The 18174-nt window shown below is 41.2% G+C and overlaps 1 protein-coding gene across 7 annotated transcripts; it reads right to left on the bottom strand.

Moving 5' to 3' along the window:
* Positions 1–1441: 1441 nt before the first annotated feature.
* Positions 1442–16969, bottom strand: brsk1a (BR serine/threonine kinase 1a). Of its 7 annotated transcripts, none has more exons than XM_084341440.1 (19): positions 15571–16969; positions 15382–15476; positions 15066–15151; positions 14406–14546; positions 13643–13759; positions 13410–13443; positions 12903–12971; positions 12638–12784; positions 11628–11659; positions 11333–11497; positions 10487–10584; positions 9585–9738; positions 9406–9466; positions 7448–8078; positions 7154–7202; positions 6028–6151; positions 5503–5713; positions 5073–5162; positions 1442–4135 (listed from the first exon to the last, which is right to left on the bottom strand). In XM_084341440.1, exons 1-19 carry the CDS (start codon positions 15653–15655, stop codon positions 3936–3938), a joined length of 2589 nt encoding a protein of 862 aa, XP_084197566.1. In that variant the 5' UTR covers positions 15656–16969; the 3' UTR covers positions 1442–3935. The 7 variants fall into 7 exon arrangements, with proteins under 7 accessions (XP_084197566.1, XP_084197564.1, XP_084197565.1 ...); XM_084341438.1 differs by having other exon boundaries at positions 1442–4150; positions 5076–5162; XM_084341439.1 differs by having other exon boundaries at positions 1442–4150; positions 5076–5162; positions 9585–9735.
* Between the last annotated feature and the right edge of the window lie 1205 nt (positions 16970–18174).

The raw sequence follows: 18174 nt of genomic DNA, 5'->3' as shown, positions 1-18174 counted from the left end.
TATGTATTTAGCTGGCTTTCTATGTAAGGGGTGCCCAGATGTTTTCCATTAAAGGGCCACAACTGAAACCACAAACCAAGCACTTATTGTATTGTTTTGTACTGGTGCACTATGTAGTTTTGGGGAAGACATTTTAATCAGAATATAAATATCTTCATTGACTGATATTTTTTATGCCCAAACAAACAAAATATTCAAACTCTCTTCGTTTTCATGACTGAATAAACTGAACAAACAAACAATCTCATACGGTTTTACTTTGTTTATATTTGGCGGACCCTGCCACCTTTCTAACTTCAAACAGTGATATGGGGAACCTTATTTTCCTCTGAGAACAGCTTGTTTATCCAGTTATGGAAAATATAATTATTTCTGAGATTGTATTATTACCTCATTAATATTGTAAATATTAAAATTCTGAGTTTGAGCTTCTACTACAAAACGACATAGTGCTCCTTTAAGATACAAAATGGTACTGCACGGAAGCCCTGAAGGTACGGAAGGAAAATAAATCTTGTGATCCATTTTCTGAGTCCAATCTTTTTTTTTTTCTCTTCTGTATGACTAAAGTACACATGAAAAATGTTTTGCAGGATAATCTTTTCGAAGTTCCTTAATTTTTCTGGAGCTTTCGATCATATATCATGCTCTTCCTCAGCTGTTATTTTATGGTGGTAAATTTTTTGGATTAGGATGAAGTAACCCGTGACCTGTGAGATGAGCTCCGCTGAGAAAAACTGTGATATGCGATTGAAAGTTTTGAAAAACTCTATTTGCCTTGGGGAACCATAAGATTTAACGTGTGGATGTAACATTTTAAATAAATTCATTAACAGATCTGTGGCATAACATAGTTTTTCTATGGTAAAAAGATCTTAAAAAATACAGGATAAGTTGTCAGTATACTTTGTGCAGTGTCCTTTTCTAGGATAAAACAAAAAAGCTTATCTTGACAATTTTATGAAAATAAAGAAATGACCAACTATCCCTACTCAAAGTCCTCTTATTAGATTTTTCTGGGGCTTACATTCACATCTCATGGTCTTCCTCTGCTGTTACGTTAAGTGGTGAGTTTTCTGATCTGGATGAAGTAACCCGTAACTGTAAGATGATCCTGAGGAAAAGCGTGATATATGAAAGCTTTGAATAACTCTATTTGCCAAGGAAAACTCTGGAAAAGGCTATTAAGTAAACCTTGACTTTTTTTTTTTTTTTTACTGTTCCCAAGGTCAAAAACTCACTTCAGTACTTAACATTTTATTCTGCTACTTTTATCTTGTTTGAGAATAATGACCACTTAGGTTCATGTAAATATCATAATTATATTAATTGATGACACAAAAAATTAAAATAATGTATGCAATCAGAAAAACTGTCATTTTCAGCATTATAGCAAGGTAAAATAAACAATTTTAGCCCAGAAACTAAATAGACACACACATGAATTTAGGGTTTATTATTGTAACCATAACAATAAGGTGGATCTCTCTTTATTTTGACCATCACTTCAATCATAATTGTTCTTTTTATCACAGGCAATAGTTATAATAGTGCACTTTTTATATTTAAATTATGATACAGACATTTCTTTTTTTAAACACCTTATTCTACTGACCCTTATGAATGGAGAATAGTTTACAATCTTAGCCAGAGTTGGGTCAATGAAAGTGAAGGTGACGTGGTGATGAGAAAGATGCAACTGGTGATGGTGAGCAATCATAAAGTGTGTACGGACAGTGAGGCAAACAACTTTGTACAGTTTCTCTTGTGATGATGGCTACACAACAGGTGAGGCGGCAGACAGACAGGTCAAAGGGACAAGGCTATAAAAGCAAGAGATGAAGCGGATTAGCAAGCATTCAGTGTGCATGAGAGAAATCATGTGCCTGTCAGGGTTTGGTTATCTTAATTAATTTAATATTCCTGGGTCAGTCGAAATCTCCGTGCGTAATCAGCTCAAAATGCGTCTGCTGCAAAGTTTCCAGCTCACTCCGCCGTCATCCAACCGTCTCACATCACACACATTCCAGTTACCAGAGATAAGCGTGATAGAAGAGACGTGAGATATAAACAAAGATGATTGGAGAAGTAAGATGAGAGCCACTTGTCAGTACTGCTGTTGAAGTCGTTCTTGAGTGCAGAAAAAGAAAAAGAGAGGTAATGAAAAGCGAAATAGAATTAAATTCTTGAATTAGCTCTCGATATATTTTTGTTGGCATTAAATCTAGTTAAACATGACACGAGAAAGCAAATAAAATAAATAAATAAATAAATAAATAAATAAATAAGTAAATAAATAAATAAATAGATGGATAGTTAAGTTGACAAATATAAAAAACACAACAAAAAATACCGTTTAAATAAAGAGAACTGTAGCATGTATCTCTCTGAAAACATTCTGCACTTTTGTTGCATATTGTGCTGTATGGAAGACTGGTGATGAACATCGACTAGTCTGACAGAGTGCCGGAGTAATACATGACTGTCCGAGTTGCTACGTCTGCTTGCAGAATGGTGCGACTCTCAGTGACGAGCGTGGGCGCAGTGATGGACTACTTGGCTTGTTGGTGAACACTGAAGTGAGGAGCACGTGGGGGAGTTCGGAGGCTCTTTGCTTGCTTCCCATTTTGAAGTCCTGTTCAACAAGAAATTGACATCGCAAGCCTTTTCAGGTCTGGCATTATGAAAATGTCCATTGATGGATTTCCTTTGTGTGTTTTTTTTGTTTAGTTTTTTATTTTGTAACGAGTCAGTAGGTGAATACTATGGCAATAGGAGACAAGCTCGACAAGAAAGGTGGCTTCTGTTTGATCCAGGAATGCTCTTCTCATTCAACCTGGGCACAAACAGCTGTGATGAGGTTCATGGAACTATTCACGCATAGTGTTTTTTTTTTTCATATAGTAATGTTCATATTTCTGTTTAAAATCAAAAATACTTTTCTTCAGAGCAACAAGGGGTCCAATGCGAAATTCTTAGGTGCATTGCTTCATATTGTCTCTGAGTAAAACGAAAATACAAAACGAATCAAAACTTGAAACGAACGCCTGTTAAAAAAAAGGAACTGGTCAGCTTCCCCCTCTTCTCCGACACTTCAGAGTGTTTTCAGTTACTGCCTTTACTGCTATCACTGTGCTACTGACATCCTCAAAAGAAATATGTAAACATAAATAAAAACTAAATAAAAAAATATCTTTTTTCACATTCACTTACTTAGCTTACTTTCTTGGTTTTCTTTACCTCAGGAGAAGACACTGCTGGACGTCCAGGATGTCGTTTCTCCTGAGAAAATCAGGACCTTTTGTTCCACTTGCTGAAGTGGTAGCAGGTTGCTAACTCTTAGGGTTCATCTGCTGAGAGATACATCTATATTTCTTTCAGTATGGACTGGTAATTGCATGTTGCTTGATAATGATATGAGCGCACTGGTTAATTTTAAGAGTAAATCTTGAGAACTGTCACAAGACTTGTTATTTCTTTTTGGTGTCAGATACTGTATTACAATGATATGGTAGAGACTAGCCTATCTGATCGTGTCAGCATCCTTTAGCAGGCTGATTTGCTAACTGGCATGCACATTAGCACTTCAAAATTCCTAGTTTGATCTGTGAAGCTGTATCTATGATGGATACCAAACTGCTCATTCACATATTATTATAATTTTTTTTCATTAAAGGGTGATTCCTTAACACTTCTTTCTCATTTAAGGGAAGGAATCTGAGTGATCCAAACGTTAAAAAAAACGCTGAGTTGGAAAAAATAAAAGCATGATGGGGGGGAAAGGCTCAATCCTTGCTATGGTCAAGCACCTTCAATAACTTAGTCAAGGAAGAATAGGAGTAGCTCATGGCTTGCAGGGATACTTGGAGATGCAGTTATACTGTCTTCTTTCCAGTGTGGTTCAGGCATCCTGCTGCGCGGTCTAGCTCTCTATCCTACGGTTGGGATTGGGTTCCGTTGGAGGATAGCAGTCGGGTTCTCTCTTTTGCCGAGCCTCTGCGCTGCAGAACTCCCCCGCTGCCTCCTATGCCTCCGCCATCTGCTCGGTCACCCCACTCACACCTGTCGCCCCCACCCTCGGAGCGCCTCGAGTTTTGGCGGGTGGGGGTCCCGTGGGGCCGTCCGTTCTTCTCATCTGGGAAGGGATCAGCAGAGGAGGACAGGAAAGTCACTTTACATGTAAACATTCTGTGGGTCAGGGCCGGAAATTAATGTGGCCCTGAAAATCAGCACTATCCTCTAAGTCAGGTTTTCAAATGGCAACTACCGTTCCCCCTTGGCCTTGACCACTGTAGGTGATGAGAGCTTATGACCTTTAAAGGGAATTCTTAGCAAAACAAAAAACAGAGTCATGTTGAACATAAAAACAACCACGTTGTTAGGTAACATTAAATGATCTGTTCATGCGACACAACCCACTTCTTAAAGGTGCAATATGTAAGCCTTTTAGTTGAAAACATTTTAAAATTAACAAAACTCATACAACAGACTGTGAAGAAATAACAGTTTTGATGTTATAATGTCTACTGAAGTTAGCATGTCGACCAGATAGCCGTAGCCCATTCCAGTCCAAAGCTCCTGTGCTATCAATGTAAACACCAACTATACCTGAGCTCCCAGTCGGGACTACTAGATGAACAGCTATCCCAGCCAGCTAGCCAACGGCAGCTAAACTTAGCAGCAGTTACCGGTTACCCTGGTGATACGCTGGCCCATATGTGTTGAGTATGAATTCGACAGGTGGCCAATTCTTACATATTGCAGAAGTAAAAAAACTGCATCAAACAAAAAATTAAATATGCATATAGTTGGAAAGCTCAACAGTCCTGCAGACATTGCTGAAAACAGCACCATACTTTCCTGCGAACAGTCAAACAAGTTTCTAGGAAAAGGAAATGAATAATGCGTTATGTAAAACACAAAATTAAGGTTTCATTTGCAAATGCGTCATAGAAACACAAATTAAAAAGAAAAGTGTCTCATTGAGAAATAAGTTGGCCCCTGTATGCACCTATTCAAAAAGGCTAAGTGTTAAGGGGAAAAACTGTTCAAGTGTGTAAAAGCAGTCTCACCAGATAGGGCTTGCACCATGGGTTGATCATGGGAGCTGAGAAGCTGAGCTTGAATCGTTTCCACCACTCGTCTGAACCTGCGACTCGGACCTGGAAACGCACCAGGGCACACAAATGTTATTAGCTAGGTATCTATATTGTTTTACCTGGAAATCTGCCCAGATGTCCCTCCAGAGTTTCACTATTTATTATCTTTTCAGTTGCAGATCAATTGAGAAGCAGTGACATGATAACAACTTGTCAGATTCTCTACGTTTACAGGACTTGGAACCTGGAACACGCTCCCACCCTGAACGTGATGTCAGAGGAACATGGCCGCCATGTGAATATGTTCTTTCATGCATATTCCCCAAAATGTTGAACTTGTTTTAAGTAGGTACAATCATCAAAAAGTCCCTATTTAAAGGGGTTTACTGGCCACCCCACTTGCCTGATATGAGGGTGAATGTCACGCTGTAGATTCCTGTCTCCCTCCTGCCCTCCCTCTCGGTCCTCTCCCTGTCCCGCTCCCTCTCGCCTTCGGAGAAGGCAATGTCCACCTGAAACTTGACGGGCTTCTGGAAGACGGAAGGGCCGCCGGAGGATTTGTACTCGGCCCGGAAGCTGGTCTGGGAGAGGACGCTGTGACTGAGCGATGGGATCTGGGTGGTGGGGAGAAAGAGAAGAAGCAGAGAGACCGACAGACTTACGAGGCGGGAGAGGTAAGGGGGCCAACGTGAGTATAGGGAGACAAAGGGTGAGGGTGAGGAGAAGAGAGAAAGAGTGAGCCATTGGTGAAAGCAAAGTGATCCATCAACGTGCCACGAGTGAGCAAGACTGAAATAAAGAAAAAACAGAAATAATGAAAGAAATGAAGTGCGTAAAGTATGAGAGTGAAGTGCTAGTAGCTTTGACAGTGAGAGCCATGCTTTCTAGAAACGAGAGGCATGAAAGACAGACAGCATCAGATACTCACAGACAGGAAGGCGTGGACAATGTCAGCTTTGACAGAACTCAGAGGTTTGTCTCTGATCACCACAAAGATCTGCTCCTCTTTTTCCAAGCCGATGAAGTTCCCAAACCATGACTTCTTAGCCAGCCTGGTAACCAGACAGAAAATTATACAGTTTCAGGGCTCAACACTAGCTTTTAAAAAGTGGCATCGGCACCACCAAGTCCTATGGAAAAGATTTTTTGACAAGCGTGTTGTTTAAAACAAAGTAAACTGTACCACCACTACAGAGCAGCATCTTTCCTCAGGCTGTGACACTCCTTAATTCATCTTCAGCACACTGTCATATAAAATATATTTAAAGCTGCTGTGAGCGATGTCGTTTTGGCTAACTTCCTGTCCCGTTTGCTGTGAGCAATCTCCCCTCCCTCCACTCTGCGTCACCATATGAATGTGCAGCGGTAATCGCCAGACAGAGCAGCAGACAGCAGGATCCTGCTCGTGGCGCAATCACGAGCAGACAGGACCGCCTCTCTCTGGAGTTCTCTGTCCTGATTGGATAAAGTGGGCAGGGATACCCAAAAATGTATTTCCTCTTTTACTGCATGAGCAGGGGGAGAACTATTTAAGATTTTAATTTTTAATATATTTTTAATAAAAATATATCACTTACAGCAGCTTTAATTTTATGACCTATGACCCAAATAAGTTGTAATCCGACCCGGCCACAGGTATTAAGAATAACTACATAGAAATAGCCAATCTTGTCACTGATGCTCATGTAGGTCATATAGAGGCATCAATATTAAACCGAGACTGTTTCACAACCAGTATAAAGTTCCTTGTAGTACATGTAGATGTCACAAAATTCAACAAATACTAAAAAAAAAATTATTTTGGGGTGCACTTTTTGTTATTTGCTGTACTTGTGTTTGCATGTTAAAAAGTGGTTGCTACTGAAGGAGACCAAAGGCAAAACATTGGTTGCCAATTTTTCAAAATCTTTTCAATGGCAACCTGCCAACTGTTACTGTCGAGCCTTGCAGTATTAGCAGGTAAACAGAACCATCAGAGAACACAAAAACACTACTTCATATTGTGACAACAAGTGAGACCTCATCAATAATTTCTCTCAAGGAGTGTGACTTACTCAGGGCTGGACTCTGGTGTTAGACTGGACATGTCTTCTGATGTGGGAACTGAAAGAGACAAATCACTCTTAGAAGTAAAATTTGTGTAGAATATAAGGTTTTGAGCTGGAAACCAAAGGAAATACAATGGAGATATAATCCGTTGCCATTTTAGAAGTCTGTAATATAATATGCTGAAACAGAAAATAATGTTTTAGCAGAGAAATCTTCTCAAACTGATGTGCAGATTCTGGTGCTGCAGATCTGTAAAAAACACGACATCAACTCCAACATGATGTTGAAACAAATCTCACCTTGCAGTTTACGGCGATGGAAACGGGGCGAGCCCAACAGGTTGTTCTTGAAAGAATTGAGGCGAGTCCTCCAGTGGGCAGAACTGCTGGCTGCCATGCCGCTTCCCCCTCCTGGGCTTGAGGGCGGAGTCAGCGACAGCGAGCCCACCCCTCCCCCTCCCTCCGCCCGCGAGGAGGACGAGGACGAGGAAGAGGAGGGCGGGGTGGAGGAAGGGTGGTGAGGGTGGTGGACAGGGGTGCCCAAGGGTGTGGGCAACGGAGAGCCTTGGGGAGTGACCTGCGGCACAGAGTGGGCAGAGTTTGGGTAGAAGCTCTTAGTCACTGACTTTAGGACAGAGGACGAGGGGAAGAAGAAACGGGGGATGGGTGACAGCAGCGGAGAAGGGGAGGGTGAGCGGGAGGATGGGTTGTGCAGAGGCAGGGATTTGATGGGCTGCAGGTGGGGTCGGTCGGCGGGTCCCTTGGTGGGCAGGGTCTGGGTCTTTGGGTTGGGGGGAGCTTTGGGCTTGTCATGAGCCCGTGCTGAGCGAGGAGTGGTGGTGCTTCCCTGTTTGGGCTCCTTTGTGAGGGGGGTAGCGGTGGCAGAGGTGACGTCTGATTGGCTGAAAGTGAAGACGGGGCTCTGATAGGACTGGGGGGTGGGTTCGTGGGGTGGGAGAGATGGATAACAAGAAAGAGAGGGGATGGAACATGGAGAAAGGATGGAAATGAATACCATGCTTCATGACAAGAAAGAGTGCATCTTGTGAGTAGTGAAAGTGCTCTATGTAATACTAGCAGTGCTGACTATTGAAGCTTTCTTTTGTATCATATGTGAGTGAGGGTTTAGTGACAGTTGTGGCAGTGACAGGGTTAAGAATGCAGTGACAAAGGACAGTGGCAGTGAAGGTGTAAGTGTGCAGTAACACTGGCAGTTAAGCTTAATTAATTTACCATGGTCTGTTTTAATGCTGTTTTGAACATGAACAAACTATCCTGTAAACCAAAACAAACCATCTACTTTATGGTACTATGTTAACATGCTATATGTGTATTTCTTAACAATTGACAATACAATAAGTTCATGCAAGGTGAGGAAGAGAAGTGACATGAAGACAGAAGAAAAATGCCAAGTAACCTCCTGTTGGGTGAGTGATTTTTTTGGAAGAATTGGTTCTGTGAAGGGTTTTAAAAATGCCTGAGGAGCTTGATAAATGGATACTTTAGGGGGTTGTGAAGCGTGGTTGGAATTTTTTAAATAAGTTTATCGCAGGGGTCAGGTAATATCAGCAAGAAAAAAGAAATAACCACAGCTGTGAACCACATTTATCTCTTTCCCATCAAATAAGCACTGGTTCTCGAACCAATTCCGCTCAAGATTCTTGTTCAAGCCTGCGTTTCCACCAGTTTTGAGAGGAACCATTTTAATCAAGTATGCGTCAACAAGGGAGGGCTTTTCAGGTTCTCAACCAATTTATTATTTATTGAAATACTCTAACTGGTTCAAAATTTTATTATAAATACAATCGGTCTACAGGACTGATGTCACAGAACCGTGAGAGTGCACATGGCCTAAATATGAGCAACATGTGGAGCTGCAATGGAAATGCTAACCATGTTGACTCTGCTAATTGGGAAACACTGCAGTACACATATTAATCATACATTTTCACGTCTGTCTTAAAACAATACTCAGGTGCCCATATAAACATTGAGACACTTTCTGCCTACTGCAATTGTTCTTCCTGTTCATACTGGCTATTAAGAGATTCCTTAGCTGACTGTAACCCTAACCTAAAGATCCCTCTTTTAATTTACCAGATTAGAGTAGATTAGGGGGGAGTTTAATAATACAAATTAATGTTTGAAATTCAGCATTTCATAATGCATGCTTGTATCATGTTCAAAGACAGTGCAAGTAATCGAAGCAGCATCAGTTATGTATATAGTTTGTCAAAAGTAGGCCAACAGGCCCTTACCCTGGGACTGCTGAGAGGGCTGGAGGAGAGACCAGTTGATGCTCCACTGACGGAGCGAGACCTGACAGAGAGACCAGAGGTCAAAAGACAAGAGTATACCCAACAAGAAACTGTGTGCATTCTTGGTATGCAGCGTTTCTTGTATATGTTCTGAAGAGGCATAATATACTGGACTGTACCTCTGGCTGTGTGCAGCTGTGTCCAGGGCCCTGCGAGGCGGGGTAGGAGACCCCTGTTCAGTAACACTCAGCACCTCCAGGCTTTTTCTCTCAGGGCGACAGCGGCCGTGGCGTGTCAGCATAGGAGAGTCGACACGCTTTCGAGGAGGGTCTGCTGAGGAATAACGGCATTGAGATATCAAAGAAAGGAAAGAAGACCACTTTCACAAAGATCCTTTGTTTCATTAGCATGGCAGCAGGGTTATTGTTAAAGTGTTTCTTAATTTTTTCTATCTTTGAAACCACTTTTCTAATAAACTCTTGCTTCCTTCTGGTTAGAGATGTTACTGCATCTTCAACGTCCCGCTCCCTGTTGTCACTCCGTCACTATGCATTTATTTTCTCTTTTGCAGTTCTGAAGACTGACTGTGTTGAAAGTGATTTTTCGCTTGCTGCACCATCTGTGCCTGTGATAAACTTAGCTGAATTGCATTTACAGAATAGCTGCCCTCTCCCGTTTTGTCCCATGGAGAAATCCTGGAAAATGTCCTGCAAAGTCTGGTTTAAACATCGCAAAAGTTAACTGACGTTGGTAAAAGGTTACATGTAGTTCCATAAAAATTCAACCATTTAATATTATTTTCAAAGACAAAGCTAGAGAGGCGTCTTGCTCACAAAGCCAAACCCAACAAGAGGGCAAGCAAACTGTCTGTCTATCTTCCAAATTGCTTCATGTTTTATTGCTAACTGTGGGGATCACAATAACTGATTGATCTCAAATAATCCCAAATACACTGGCAGAGGTAATGAGGACCTGTGTGTGGCACCGGACTCACAGACCGTTCGGCTGCTTCACAGAAACTGATAATGAGGAAAGCAGCTCCTTCAATTGAGTGGATCCCGCCTGCCCCCTAATGACTGACCTACGTCATTGCGCGGAGGCAAGTCCTCGTCCTCATAGCTTGGGTAGCGCTCTTTCCTGTCCAGTAGTAGGTAATAGATCATCTTCTCCTGGTTTTCTCTGAGACAAACAGAGGGAAAGAAAACATTTGGAAAGAGAATGATGTGATTAAAAACCTGGGGGATCGGGTTTTAACAGCCCCCGTTCTCATTTATGGACACACAATTGATGTGTTTATCCACAGCTCTCCACTGAAACATATATCTACTTACACATATAGACACATACTTACTTCTTCTCTTACTATTTTTCCATAATGCTGTATGTTTAAGAGCTGGATCCTCCAAACAAGCCACAAAATGCAGTCTTTTTTTAACACAAAATGGTCATTTGAAGCCCTCAATATTACTTTGTTGTGATAAACCCGTTTTTTTGTTTTTTTTTAATACTTTAAAGTTGACAAGGAGCACCTGACTGCGACACTGCTTTGATATTTGTGTGGCAGGACATGAAAGCCCGCTATTCTTTGGAGTATCTGGTTCCTGAATTTGGACACAGCTTCAGTCTATCCACCATCTTGTTTGCTTTAACCCAGTCAATCTGAATCAGAACAGGAGTTTCATGTGGCATGATGAAGAGGAAACCATATCCCCCTCTTGTTGTTGGCGCTGTGTGAGGTGTTATATGTATTTAATATTTTTGCTATTTTTGCACATTTTGTATACATGCTCCTCTATGTACGTAAAAAGAGTAGACAAAATAGTAGAAACACCTTTCAATACAATGCCAAATGATATCACACTATAGCCTCATAACTGTCCATTTTAACATAGTCATAGTCAGGGTTGAAAGAAAAAAAAGGACTTACTCTTCACATTGCAAATCACGCGTGAGCTTGCCTCGGTCTCGGAAGCAACCCAGCGAGTGCATGCTGTCCAACACATCTGGGTCCAGCTCAGTCAGGGACAGGATTCGCCTCACACACACTCGCCTGGGCGGAGGCTGCTCGGGACACGGCTCGTTACGACCACCCCTGGGAGCCACACACACACGTGATGAAACACGCATGAGTGACACAGATATAATGTACATGATTAAATATGATGTAACATCACTGTAAATAAGTGTTTCATTCAAGTATGTAAAAGTGAACGCATACTCACAGATACCAGGCATGTTTCTGGATGACCTCTAGCTGTAAGGGGTGACAGGGCAGATGGGGCAATTAGTCTCTACAGTCTGTTTAGAGCCAGATGGCTACAGATCTGTGCCGTGCAAACAGTTCGCACCACACATTATTGTTACATGTAGAAATGACACCTCATCAATTCTGAATATTATATAATACTGTAAAATCACAATTCCCAAGTTTGTGATGATTCTTCAGTTATTTTGATTTTTTTTTTTTTTTTAATAACAGAAAGTCATGCATTACTAAGCCTTGCCTGCACATATACAGCATTTTTTCCAGCACATATTTTTGCTTCCGCAAGCTTGCCGGGCCAGTAGGCGGCAGTGAAGTCTACACAGAAGATGCATCAAAACACCAGAGAAATCATTCTGAACCTGTGTAGTGAACTTACTAGCTAATTATTTATCAATTTGTATTTGTAAATTTGTAAATGTAAACTGAGGTGATGCCATCATTATTTCCCAAACGCACAAAAATTGGAGATTTAATAAAAATAATTTTAATGATGTAAAATGCAGTTTGCCTGTGAATGAGAGGCCAAATGCATAGGGAAATGTTTGTTTTTACAAAATAACCATACAACTGTGGACAAGGCCTAAGTATGATGGAGAATTGTTGTAAATATAATCTTGGTAGTGAGAACTGACATTCCGATTGTACTTTAATAGAACAAAACAGCATAAAAACCTGGTGTGAATACAGCTAACCATGCTGACTCTAATCCATGTCAGCTATGATGATTAAAATGATAGCGAGCAGATCGAGCTACAAAGAGCAAAAGCAAAGACAAGCAGGTAAATCTAAAAATGAAAGTATTTTCAAAAGGAAAGAAGCAGACATTATCCCAATTCATTTTGGAGTTTACACAGGTGTAAATTTCACTAATACATCCCTGCATACAGCCTACATATGAGACTTGTATTGATTCCAGGTGTTTTAGAGCCATTCAATCCCCCTGTGTATGAACCTGGTGTCTCGTACCGTGAGCCTCTTTTCAGGGTTGACCTCAATCATGCCCTTGAGCAGGGACTGGCAGTCCGGGGGGATGAAGTGGGGCATGTGAAACACCCCGCTCTTCACCTTCTCCAGGAGCTGGCGTAAATTGTCATGGTCAAAAGGCAGGGCACCCTGCAGGAGGAAAAGATGAAGGAGGAGACAGGAAGGAAGGAGAAACAGATGTGATAAAATAACATGACAAAAGAGGGTGAGGGACCGATCTGTATCATTAAAACTGGAGAAGACTTACCACCAGCAGAGCAAAGAGGATGACCCCACAGCTCCACACATCTGCTCTCCGCCCATCATATTTCTCCCCCTGCCAAAGACACAATCCCCATGAATACCCCTCTGACTACTTGAAAACACAAATGAACCAAATGAATTGATTAAATAATTTCATCTCATTTAAGGCTTATCCAAGCCTACAGTATATAACGTCCTTTGAAAGGTATCTGTGTCAAAAGAAACACCTAAATCCATTATGATACAGCACTTAGTCGATCTCAGTCCAATTCACAGAGAAACCTTGTTTGTATGAGCGGCATCGGACACCTCTTCTTAAAAACACCTGAACTAACAGACTATATTCCAGTTTATAAATGACTTTTTATGACTTTGAAAAAATTCCTGATGTCTTTATGTTCAGTTTATTTAGCCTTGCAACTATGTATTTGCCACTAAATGAATAATTTATCAACATCAATTGCTCAATTTTACTACGGTACCAACGTTTGAGGAGGAGCAGAACACCTACCCGTATAACTTCAGGGCAAGCATAATGTGGTGATCTAAAATGATAGAGAAATGTGTTACAAGCAACATTAATATGCTTACAATTGTATACGAATGGGGAGAAACATTATTAATAGTAAAACTAAAGCATGTACTGCAACTACTGTACTCTTTATCGTGAAGAAATAAAATATGACCCTTATGTTAATGTGTGCACTCACTATTTATAAACACATTCACAGCATAGGTACTCACCCACAGCTGGTCTCTAACAGACTGTCTCCCACCTGTAGGGAGGCCATGCCAAAGTCAGCGATACGGATGTTGTTCTTTTCATCCAGGAGCAGGTTCTCGGGCTTCAGGTCTCTGTGACTGCACAAACACAACAGACACTTTTTGTCTTCTAGTGACAATTACGGCATGGATTGTTCAGATTAACTGTGACAGCAGTATTTTCCAACTCATTTATTACTTGATCAATTGTCACAAAAAGTCCATCTTGTCTAAAATAAATGTAAGAATGAGAAGTGAGTGCAAACATCAACTCAACACTGAAGAGGAGCGACCTATTTAAGATACATTTTTTATGTTTCTGACTAATGCAGAAGAAACTTAGAGGTGGGTGATCTGGCCAAAAATTCATATCACGCTGTATCTAATCACAACCACCGTCCACGATCTAAGTCTGCGATCTGTTTTTCACACTTTCGAAATGCCCTGTAGACTACAGTCAGACTTGAAATAGCCTGTGAATTTCTCCATTTGCACTATTAAAACACAACATTGCATTATAGATAGTTCTTGTTTTAAACTCAGGAAATTCTGACTTATTTTGCCATGTCACATCAAATTGGCATTGAATCTTTATTGTTTAAAGAGTAGGCTATGTATTAACAACATTGGAGCCAAATTGTTTCTTTTTCTAGACCTCCAGAGAGCGTATTAAGTAAGCAAAAGATCACCCTACACATAACCGGACCTTCAATTTTAGAACCACGGGCGTATGCAAGAAACCAACCAGATGGAATGACTGTGGCAGAAATCCAAAGCAGAGATGATCTGCCTGAAGAACTTCCTGGCCTCTTTCGGAGTCAGCCGGCCCTTCTTCACCAGGTAGTCAAACAACTCTCCTCCCGACACATGCTCCAACACCAGGTACCTGTCGACACATGGGGACAAGAATGTGATTTCAAACATCCAGCTCTAGGAGACGGGGGAGTGACAAAAGGAATAAATTATGAATGACAATAAATCTTACCTCAGATGCTTTTAAACTAAAAGACAACATCAATTTATGATGTTGGATTCTAGGAGAACAATATTTAGATTAAATCTTGTAATTTATGTCTTTTAAAAGGTGCACTATGTAGTTTGGGGGAAGTCATTTTAATAGAGAAAGATCTTCATTGACTGATTTTTTATGCCTCAACAAACAAAATAAAGAAATTACTTTCAGCCAACCTGCCTGTCCAATCCAGCTGTTTTAAAACAGTGTTAAATCATTTTTGGGAGTATCTTTTATTTTTCATCTTTAAGACCGATTAAAAACTTTAAAGAGAGTTTTTAGAGTAATATATACCCGTCCCACTATTAAGTTCAGCAACAACAACAAAAAAAAAGGCATGCAGGCTGTGCTGAGCCCAATCGCGAGGCTCTTTTGAATGCAGAGGGGACTCACAGATATTTGTTATTCTCGTAAACATCATGCAGCTTCAACACATGCGGATGCTCGATCAGTTTCAGAATGGCAATCTCCCTCTCAACCTGGTTAGAGAGAAGAGACAGATGTGAGGAAAAAGAGACAGAAAGAGATGCTGAAGCAGAGCGCACACGCCACTCAAGTGTCACATTTGAAGCGACAGAGCCAAGGTTAGTTAATCGACTAACGCAGAAGATAAATATAGAGAACATGGAGCAGTTTGTGTACAGCAGAACACACCTGGCTGTGTACAAAATTAGCATCATTATCGTCACTGAGGGGCGTCATACTGTACCTTCATCAGGACTGACTCAGACAGCTTCTCTCTGTTGACTATTTTGATCGCTACCTTCTGACCCGTAATACAGTGGACCCCGAGCTTGACCAGCCCTGAATGACAGACATTAAAAGTGGGCAAAAAATGAGAGAACGACTCACATTTGAAGATGTCATTTTATACTCAGAAACAGTTTGTCGTACTCACCTGTCTGTCCCTTCCCCAGCGTTTTTTCCAGTCGGTAGGGCCCAACATATTGAGCTGACTGACTTAGAGACAGTTCCTTACTCATACTGCTCTGACTGGAGGCTAATACACTACTACTACTACTACTACTACAACTACTACTACTACTACTACTGCTGCTGCACTGTGGTTATTGCAATTACTGTGATATTATACAGCTTATACAGTGTGATACAAGATGGTGCTCAACTTAGAGGAACCTCGTTGATATCAGTGATAACACTGCTACTCTGGAGTTACTGGGTGAACATGTGAGAAATGCACAAGCTGATTTACAACATCTGGATGGTAAATGAACATCCTCCTCCTAATCCCGGTTAATAAACACAGCTAGATATTGTCTGAAAACATGTATGACGTTGATATTTAACAAAAACAGCAAGCTAGTTGTAGTTTAAAGCAGAGAAACTGGGATGTCAATAAGTTAAAAGGCTGCTTTATGCGTTAAATACTGACCACTACCCTAAAAGATATAACATGACAAGGCAGGCGAACTGATGAGTTTCACTCCTGTACATTAGCTTATTCGTATAACTCGCACTGTGTTACATGTGTGACGTTAACTATGACGGTTAATAAGAAAAATTAGCGCAGAGTAGCGTTAACGGTATATAGCTTTAAAACAAGTTTTTTTTCACGCCTGCCGCGCAGATTTATGACATTTGTCGGCCGAGTAAACCTGCGAAACGTGAAAATACGTCAAGTGGATGTTAGGACTGACAATTAAATCAGTTGAATTATCTCCGTCAGGCCTGTTTTACAGGTGCAACAACATGCTATTTTAGCCTCGCCGCCGCTCTCCCACACAGCAGCGAGGCTAGCTTTAGCCTCAACGCCTCGACCGACGGCCGTCTCGCTCGCGCCGCCTGTCAAAAAAACCGACACCTCCTGAAGTTTCCGGTCATCGTCAAACGGTAAGATTTATCACACGGCCGCCGCATTCTCGCAATATCTCCCCGCAAAACAACCATCTTTAGCGTAGTCCTCCCCCTCCCTGTCGCTCTCTCCTCCCGTCTCTCCCTCTCTACATCCCTGCAAGTAGCGGATCACAGCATCTTCTTCTCCTCTCTCCTTTGGCGTGTCCTCCTCCCTCACCGGCGGTTACACAGGTAAAAAAAAAAAACACAGCAAAAAACAAACAAACACAGAGATATCCGCAGATCGAGCCGCGCTATTATCGACTGCCTTATTCCCCTCTTCACTTCTGATAACAGTTCACGCAGTGTGAAGGCCCCCTGTATGATACTCCCTTCGGTTTTCTTGCCGTAAATCGATATTTTCTCTCTCCTCTTCCTTCCTTCGTCTCACTCGCATCAGCATCCGGGTCCCACTCTCTCTCCATCCTCTCTCCTCTCGCCTCTCCTCCCCCGCCCTCCTCCACCTCCTCCTCCTCCTCCACCACCACCACCACCACCTCCTCCCGATCATCTTCCCCGAAATACGCTTATCTCTGCATTCACCTCGGCGGCGGCCACACTGTCACTGTGGGCCCCCGCGAGCCGCTGCGGACACCCCATCTCACTGTTTCACTGTTAGTGTGAGGGACGTCTGTGGACATCATGGTGGAGGATGCTGGGCCGCTCTGGCCCTGTCAGAGTCACTGTTATCCCGCGGGTGGGGTTTTGTTTACAGTCTGATATGATATCATTGGGATATTTTACAAATATCAATACCTTAATGTAAAAATACTCCAAAGTAGCTGGTGCATTTACTCAAACAGGCTTCTTAGAGGGGCCGTAGCTACCATTGAGGACACTGAGGTCATGTCCTTTGATATATATTTGGTAACACTTTATAATATCTGTCATATCGTTAAGATAAACAATATGTATATTAAATGCTTTATAAATCATTTATTAGCAATTGTTTATTGAAAAGTGGCAGTTGATGTTCGTAATACTTTGTAAATGGTTATGTAGTTCATTTATAAACATGATTTGGATGGCCACTAGAGAGCTGCAACTGATGTTTTTAACCTTTACAATCGCTTAATGAATGTTTAGTGAAGCATTTTATTGTTTCTTAACAGTGATTTTACTTAGCTCTTTTTAGCAAAGAAATAAGTTCAATACATTTAAGTCGAAATTGGCCATATTTGTTATCTTATTTTCATAGATATTATTTCCTAAGCGATTATTGGTCCTGTCAAATTGCAGAGAAATGCATAGATTTATACTATAGTCAAACTTATAGTAGTAAAAATGTTCTCAACAGATGGATGGGGGTGGGGGGGCAGGACCTCATATGTCTAAAATCCTGGCTATTGACCTGACACTATGTGGTTTTGGGGAAGAAATTCAAACTCATAATTTTAATATTTACATTATTAATGCGGTAATAATACAGAAATATTTATGTTTTCCATAACTGAATAAACAAGCTGTTCCCAGAGAGAAATAAGGTCCCCAGAACACTGTTTAAGCTAGAAAGGTGGCAGGGTCCGCCACATATAAACAAAGTAAAACAGTATGAAATTGTGATTCTAATAATAATGAAATAATGATACGATATCTGATAAATATAATACTCTGAAAGGGACCATTATGCATAATGCGTTTTATTTTT

The sequence above is a fragment of the Pagrus pagrus genome, assembly GCF_965226575.1.
Source record: "Pagrus pagrus genome assembly, chromosome: 21".
NCBI lineage: Eukaryota > Metazoa > Chordata > Actinopteri > Spariformes > Sparidae > Pagrus > Pagrus pagrus.
This window is presented reverse-complemented; position numbering and strand designations above follow the sequence as displayed.

Bases quoted from the DNA above. Each gene is read 5' to 3' on its own strand.
- brsk1a (XM_084341438.1), bottom strand. From the start codon at position 15,655: ATGAGTAAGGAACTGTCTCTAAGTCAGTCAGCTCAATATGTTGGGCCC. The intron at 9,467-9,584 runs GTACAGTCCAGT...TCTCTCTGTCAG, and splicing joins ACAGCTGCACACAGCCAGAG to GTCTCGCTCCGTCAGTGGAG. The intron at 6,152-7,153 runs GTAAGTCACACT...TCTGGTTACCAG, and splicing joins ACACCAGAGTCCAGCCCTGA to GCTGGCTAAGAAGTCATGGT.